This window comes from Buceros rhinoceros, unplaced genomic scaffold (assembly GCF_000710305.1).
Source record: "Buceros rhinoceros silvestris isolate BGI_N320 unplaced genomic scaffold, ASM71030v1 scaffold1574, whole genome shotgun sequence".
Classification (NCBI taxonomy): Eukaryota; Metazoa; Chordata; class Aves; order Bucerotiformes; family Bucerotidae; genus Buceros; species Buceros rhinoceros.
This window is the reverse complement of record NW_010406263.1, coordinates 4,485-12,955: the sequence shown is the minus strand read 5'-3', so window position 1 is coordinate 12,955 and position 8,471 is coordinate 4,485. Positions and strand designations below refer to the sequence as shown.

General features: G+C 37.0%; 1 protein-coding gene across 4 annotated transcripts in view; it reads right to left on the bottom strand.

The window, feature by feature from the left end:
• Window positions 1–2,137, bottom strand: part of HEATR5A (HEAT repeat containing 5A) — a 53,781-nt gene extending 51,644 nt beyond the window's left edge. For all 4 annotated transcript variants that reach the window (XM_010133993.1, XM_010133994.1, XM_010133995.1 and 1 more), the window contains exons 1-2: window positions 2,012–2,137; window positions 793–1,004 (exon numbers count right to left, since the gene is read on the bottom strand). In XM_010133993.1, the coding sequence (XP_010132295.1) occupies window positions 793–1,004; window positions 2,012–2,137 (338 nt within the window). The remainder of the gene's footprint in view (window positions 1–792; window positions 1,005–2,011) is intronic.
• Between the last annotated feature and the right edge of the window lie 6,334 nt (window positions 2,138–8,471).

Sequence of the window (8,471 nt, the reverse complement as noted above, 5' to 3'; positions counted from 1 at the left end):
TCCTGCACTTCTAAATAAATTAATTTAGCTGAACTTTCAAATCACTCAAGACATTTCTTTCCAGTGGATCCAGTAAATCCTAGCTGGCTAGGTAGGAAGGTCAAATTTTGTTCTAACACATGCAACCTACACTGAATCCCACCAACCACCAAATTGCCTCTGTGTTAAATTTTCAAAAGTAATGGGATTTTAAAGCATTTGAACTTGCTTGGTTTTATATTTATGCGAATCATAACAAAAAACTTCTCAATATGACAAAAATATACTAGAAGCTTATTAAACTTTCAAGGACAATTTATGGTGTAAAGTACTGACCTGAATTTTTTTTCCCCCAACATGCAGCTGAAATTCTTACTCAAAACTTTCCAGTAAAGGCACAGAAAGGAATGTGTAAAATGCTACACAAATACTTAACCACTCACAGTTTTCCCTGAAGGCAGGATATACTAAACAATTAAAATAAAATTGTTATAAAACCTAGAGGTAAGGAAGCAATTTGAATTTGCTTTCAGGTTTTAGATGAATTAAGTTTCTCTTTGTAATACTCAGGTCTAACAATTTTAGAGAGGTAGTACCAAAGAAAAAAATTACTTTTTACAGCTGGATTACACCCACAATAATGATGTTAATCAGGGAGGTTCCCAAATTCAGTGTGTCAGATGGTACAAAGCTCTAGCGGAACACAAGCAGAAATGAAGGAGCATACCCTCTCCTGCATCAACCTCTCACCATGTAAATCTGCCTCTCTTGTTATTACTGGAGCTGTAGTTTGGGGTTAAAAAATATACTTACAGTTTCGTAGGCAGATAACTTGGTGAATCATCTTTACTCCGAATGAGTTCATTGCATTTGTCAATTGTTTGGTAAACAGAAAAAGTGTCTCCAGAGCTATAAAGTACAGCTAAATTTTTGGCAACAAGCCGTCTGGTAGGAGGTCCTGGTGAATTGTTTAACAAAGAAGTCAATTGTTCAACCAGTTTCTTCTGGTTTTCCCTTATATCAGCCTGGAAATTAAAATCAGTAACCAGTTAAATTTAGGAGTTAGTTAAAGATAATTAATGCTAATTATCTTTCCTCTTCATTATTACAGTTTTGATAATCTGACATTCTTAATTAAAAATGAACATTTTATTGCACCTTTCAACTTAAAAAAAGGCATCTCAAATATGAGACTATTTTAGTCATCATCTTAAAAAAAAACCACCCACATTTTTCAGAGCATAACTCTTTCTAGTAGCATTTCAAGTGTATTTTCCCTAAGATATTTGTATGGTTTTATCTTACTAAAACAAAATTGCCTTTACTTGCTTCTTTCATGTTTTCAAATAAAGTAATTCATAGAAACAGGTAGTAAAGAAGAACTTTAGCAGAGTTTCAAGAAGTTGAACATTAGAAAATGTTCATAAAACAATCATCTATTTTAGCCTTATAACAATTTTTTTAAAAGCTCTTTAAAAAAAAGAAGAGCCTGGCACTGTATTTCACTCACATATTTTAACACAAATAACTCTTAAATATCATTATCTAGGTTGGTTTGCTGTTACGCATCCACACATCCTACTTAATGTACACTAAACAGTGAACCAAACAATTGGAGAGTTGGCTGGAAACAGATCTTTTATCATTTGATTAGGAAAATAAAACAAAGCGAAAGATGTTACATTCTTGCTTGCTAGAGATCTACTGAATAGCTGTGCCATTCAAGGTGGAAGCATGACTGCTGTTCATCATTGGGTTGCAAAATCTTAAGTAATAATCTGAGATAAGAAAAAAAAGAAATTTAGATTCCTTTCATTGGCCAAGTGGTTCTGTCACTTGAAGGGCTGTGACCGAAAACTTGTAACATTTAGAAAGTGCTGCTAACACTGAACATATTTTCATTGTGTGTACATAAAAGACATGAAGGACATTAAATTGAATACTGCTTCTTTGTTTTTGAACAAAATAACAAAAAAGATAGAGAGAAATAGCTCTACAATGTGCTTTTCTTCTCAAGTCTCATTATACTTACTCTGCTAGTCACTGGTAAAAGTTTTTCCAAGAACTGTAACCATTCAAAAACGAATTCTGCTTTTTGAAATTCGCCAAGCTGGTTATAGACTTCTTCATTAAGTAGTAAACTGTGAGCTAACTCCATTCCTTGAAACGTTTCTCAAATCTCTCCTCAAACGCCGCAGAATAAAAAACATGCGACAAACTACCAAAACTGTGTTATCAGTCACGTTTTCTTCCTCATTAGGATCTGGCGAGTGAATCAGAAGTTTAAACACCTAAACATAAAAAGAAAAAAAATACTAATGAGTCAGCAATCATATTATGTTCATGTTTGTAATACGCCAATGAAAGCTAAATACACTTCACGATAATCAGAAGGGTTCTCACTGAACTACTATTTTCAGCTTGTTCTGCATGGAGTGAGGCTTTCTAGTACCTGATCACTAATGTCGCTGAAAGTAACGACCAACCGGCCCCAGGCATAATGATCTCCGCTATCTAGAACTCAGTGCAGCAATGGCAGTAACCCACACCTAACAAGTCTCTGTTAATTATACTCAAAATATAAATATAACATATAACTCAAACAGTTCTGAATTCTCAATGCCAAGCAAGGCATAAAGAAAAAACATAACTTTGTTCCTGACAAACCTCTAATGATGTTTTTTTTTAAAAAAAACAACCCCCTAAACCCAAACCTGAAAAAAGAACATTTAAAAAACTCAAAGTTACATTTTGCTTATGTCTCTTGGACTATTTTGGGAACTTTCACACTGTCAATAAACATAAGTAGAAGTAAACCAAGATGAAAAATACTTCTAATGATATCTTACACACACTCTATTTAAATACCATATAGCCTCAAACTACAAAATCTAATATTCTGCAAGCTTTGCAAACAAAAATATTCAAGGAGATTCTGGTAAAATGTCAACCACGTTTTAAACTCCCAAACACATTATCCTTCCCAGAGGTCAGTGAGACTGCTGAACACGTATTTTCTCCTATGCAGTGACAATATTATAGTGTAAAATGACCCACCACGCAGTAAATGGGCAATACAAAGCAATGGTAAATGATTCAGTACTCAGTTGCCATCAAATGCTCAGCAGAAGGTTGCCTTTAATACTACACATTTTTATGTAAAATTTACTCACAAAAGAAATTAGTCACATCTAATTTACTACAATGAACTGTCACTTCAAATTTACCTGAAATAACAGGCAGTTTGACAAGGCCCCACACTATAAAATGACAAGCAGAGGTAAATACACATAGCTCATCGTACCTAGCTGTTTTATCTGCTTAGGTACATACACATTCACCAAATGCAAATTATATCACTTATAGAACACTCACAGAATTCGACTCTATCTTTACATCTTTTGCAACACACAAAAAAAGCAGGTTTACACATTTCATTGAATATTTGAGTAGAGCTTCATCAGTGCTCGGCATGGAAATTATACGTACAGGTCATAAACACTCCTTTTTTCCCCCCTCACACAAGGCCTGTTCCAACGTCTACTATTTCTAAATCACCTACTGTCACATCAGCTGATTCAGCTTACAAACCCAGGTGAGGATTACAACTCATAGCTGTTTTCCCCAACTGAAAAGGTCACTGACACTTAACTTACCTAGCAGATAATTTCTCTTTGTTGTAAACACTGCCTCTCTGCTGCTCTAGCAGGATGTCAAGAACTTGATTTGCTAGAAAAAGAATTAACACAAAGATGAACTTTAGGAACGCCCATGAGATGTAAGTCTCTGTTCTACAGAAACCAAGAATTACAAAGTCTTGCAATACTGGCAAATTTTAAGTAATAGTTCACCAAAAAGGTACTAGCTTGGAGTTCCATAAATATTATTAGCTCTGTACAGGTTACATTTAACTTGGGCAGTGCCTCCATATTCACCACACAATTTGGTTCATGTCACTACTGAAACCTTTCTTATTTCTGTTATCTCTAAACCAGAAAAAGTCAGCTCAGACAGCATAATACCACAATTATTTTCTAGAGCGTTATTCCAGTGCCTTCATAAGACCTACAGTACTTCAATACATCTAAAAAAGTATGGGTGCAATTTATTTATTATATTAGTCTGGAACGCTATCATAAACTACCACATCCTTATTAAGTCATAAACAATGTGACAGCATTAATGTCAAAATCAACAACCAGCAGAGCTGGCAAAGGCGACTTAACTGTTCTGAAAAATTCATGTACAATACTATAGATACAACAAGGCACGAGGATTATCAGTCCATTCTCCCAGCTCCCAGATATAATCTTAATATTAGAATCAACAAGCTAAAACGTTTCCTTTTAAATCTCATTCAACTTGAACTTAATCTGGCAGGACATGAAATACAGGTTGCAGAGTATTTTAAAAGTAATCACTCTTCAGTCAGTCTTTAAAAAACTGAAGTTGAAAACAAACCAAAAGCACATGTAGATTTCAAAGTAATCTAAACTTCTTTCAGCCTGATGAACCAGTGTTCAGCCTAGTGAAGAGAAGGCTCAAGGGGACCTAAGAGCAGCCTTCACAAGGGAAAGTCACCAAGAAGATGAAGACAGGTTCTTTACTGAGGTGTGTGGGAAGGAATAACTCAAGAAGTCTCATAAATTAAAATGTGGAAGGTTCTGACTTAACAGAAGAAAAAAGATTTTCACTGTAAGGATTGCAGGTCACTGGGAGATGTGCTGAGAGGTTGCAGAACCTTCACCCTTGGGGATTTCGAAGACTCAACAGGATAAAGCCCTAGGCAACCCCATCCAAAGTTATTACTGTAACTTGTTTCTAAATGAGACATTTCTACTATATAAGCACAGATTTGCAAAAGTCATCTAGATTTTTTCTGAGTCTGAATTAAAAAGAAAATGTTATGGTGTAGTTGCTGATCTTCACAACGAACACCAGCTAACATGGCTAGAACCGCCAGCATTTCTCAAAGGAAAGACCATCAGTTCTGAATTACAAAGGTTGATTGCTTATTATGCAAGATACAGTTTTGTAGAAACTAAGAACTGCCCATGCAGCAAAAAACCCACAGACCTGATCTTTCCAGCGCTGGTCACAAGCAGACCTTGGTTCCAGGAAGCTACATACAAAGCACTGTACTCACCACCCTATTCAGAAAACTTCCCCCGACACTGAGACTCCCCTTAACGAACAGTAGGCCAGCACACAAAGGACACTTATGAAGCTTCAAAAATAAGAATTAAAAAAAGGCACAGGCATACAAACTTGTGAGAAGGCAGGCAAGAATGTAGGGAATCCGTAGTTTTTACTGCAGCATATTGGTTTTGCAGTCGGATTGGAGAGCAATGCAAAAAGGACAGCGCCCACAAGGCTACACAAAAGAGAACACAAGCACGGACTGTGGGGACGAGCTGTGTTTGATTAATACGAAATGTCCTTGTTGTGTATACATGATGTTACTAGGCAATTTCTAAGTGCAGAAGGAAACATCAACCCTAAACATACACCATCCAGACAGGGGTTCAACTCTGCTCTAATTAGAGGCCTGGTGGAGTTGTGTGGTGGGCTACAGCCGTTGTGAGTGTTACACGCACTAGTGAATCGATGCAAGTACTACCCATGCATTTAAAGATGCATCTAATATTTCCATGAAATCCATGTTAAAAAATGTTGAACTATTTCACAGAATTTACAGAATCATCTGGTTGGAAGAGACCTTTAAGATCATCAAGTCCATTTGATAGCTCCTTTGCCCTGGTGTTATAATTTTGATCATTCTCAATCTGAAAAAGAAATCTGGAAAAATAAATGTGAAGTTTAATTGAATGAAACACATACTATGCCGTCAACACAAATAAAAGGGCATACAGGGCTGATAAAAAATTTTCATTTTCTAGCTAGCATGACACACCATCCTTTTGGATTTGTCTTTAGATAACTGAAGTAATTACAGGATTTACTTCCCCATCAGGGCTACAAGAGCAGATCAATCAAAACCCCCCTCTTTTTTCCTGTGAGATAAGTTTATTTCACATTTATACCATGCTACAAAACTGTCAGAAAGATTTATTAGAGAAGGCAGAAGTTGTTCCTACTTACTACTGATGAAAAATTGTTCATTTGCTAATTTGGTAAGCAAGATTGTTCAAGATGATTGAAAAAAATCTCAAAAAAGTCCTTGCAACAAGCTCTAGATGGAATGCTGCCCTGTAAATTAAAGGAATACAGGATGAATCAAGCATTAAAAGGCAACAGTAACCAAGTTTCTGAAGCATCTGCCTTTAGCAACCGGCTTTAAAATATGAGAAGCAACAGCTCACTCATGACAAACTTACAACAGAGCCAAAGACCAAAACAGATCTATTATGCGTATCAGGTTCATTCTGAGATAGGTAATCTCCTCAGGCTTTAAAAGCTGGGGGAAGCAGTCCATACGCCACTGTATTTCTTTCACATGGAAGTGTAAGACAAAAATTAATACACAACAAATTAAAAGCTATGAGGAATTAATGAATTTAATGATTTAATGAAAAATTTATTAATTTTACTTTACCCCTTCCTTCTGCCCCATGGCATATATTGTCTCTGTATTAAAAAAAAACCCAAAAACCAAAAAAAAAATCTGCAATAAAGCAGACTCCTAACTGACCTCTCACTAAAAAAAATAACTTTAAATGATGAGTTATTATTGCAAAGGAGATCAGCACAAGTAATGGAAACTACTACACAGATCAAGTGTGCATTTACAAATCTAGTTTCTTTTAAGTTTTCTCACATTTGATCTCTCGTTCCAGTGTTTGTCTCTCTTTGCCAGGAACATGTACTGCTCAGGCAGAACTCAAATCAACCTCAGCTCTCTGAGCCTGATACTCTGATGAGGATCTAGTATACAATCTAGATGACAATTCTTCTGCTATGTACTGAAGAAAAAGTGTTGTTTAACCTGTCTCACTAATAAGTATTTATATTTTTCTAATTTCACAAGTATTAAAATAATTCTGCATTAAATCTGATAGAAAGGCATCAAACTCGTGGATTCAATGTTGCACCACAGACTAGTGTAGCAGAGAAGTAAAAAGGCCATTGTTCTTCTAAGAAATGATCCCTGTTACTCATTGCCAGTAATGAGTAATAGTAAAAAATGACTAACGAGTAATAGTGATGAGTAAGAATAAGAAGTGACTGGTAATAATTACCAGTGTTTTCATAACAGCTGTCATTGGGCTGCCTACACAATCAATGCCACAACCACCACGCTGCTGGAAAACAGAGCTGAAGCACATTCGTTAGCTTCAGGTTGTCCTCCACTGCATCACAGTGTGATTTTAACTGACACCAAATTCATGTTTTCTTCCTCAGAAAGCAAGATTTGTTATCATCTATCTCATAAGTGAACTGGTACTTTTAGGAGAAAGCCTTCCAGCCTGACACATTTAGTTCCAGTCATTAACAGTTCAGATCAATGTTACTCCCGCAGCACTGTTTTAAAAGTTTAATGGGATGATCATTACCCACGCGTCTGAGCTGACTGCATGGCAAGGGGATCAATGCTCGAGTCTACGGTGAGCCCTCGCACCAACCTGTTTAGAGAGCCTCCAAACATAAACAAAACGCCTGCCCGGCTCCCTTGGGCTTACCCCTGACAAGAGAAACTGAGTATGATGCTCTTCTTGCCAGCTGGGCCAAAAGAACACCTTAAAGCACCAGCCAAATTCAGCTACTCATGAATAAAACACAGACCAGAATCCAACAGTTCCAGCGTCTCGTTTATGCTAGCAGGAAAACATCAGGAGACACTGAGGGCTGGAGAAGGCAAAAAGCGCAGGATCAAACTCCCAGTAATCTCCATTGGAGACCCAGTTGCCCAGCGAACAAAGGATTGGGTTATCTTCAGCTGTAATCTAGCTAGAATTTACAGAACGCATAGAAATAATCTGATTTAAATAACCTACAATGATAGAATCTTAATAATTTGATAAGAAATATCAAAGAGCTAATTATCCAGCTCAGTTGAGCTTGGAGTGTAGGTACTGGAAATCTATCGAAGTGGGTGTATTCAAGAGCTAGAGAAAGGTATTTATCATTACTGAAAAGACAGGGCAGCCTTTGTTTACTTACTGACTTCTACAGACTATTGCCAACCGACACACAGAAGCAAGTCTGCCTCAGAATCTTCAGTAAGAAAAGGCAAAGCTAAATAAAAGAGTCAGGGTAAGTACATCGGTGCTGCACTGTTCTTTGTGTGGCAGGGTCCCCAGCATTCAGCCAACTTGCGCCTTTTCTCTACATACAGAAGCCTCAAAAGTCCTCACTCCGCAGAGCCACACGAAGCAGTGGCAGGTAACTGCTGCTCCCGACATCACACTGACCCCTCCGCACACGTTTTACATTCAGCAGCGCTAATCACTCTTGGCTTCTCATTCAACTGCAAGAAAGCTGAGAATTTCCTGGGACCTTTCACTGCTTTCTTGTATGTAGTTTCAAAGAAA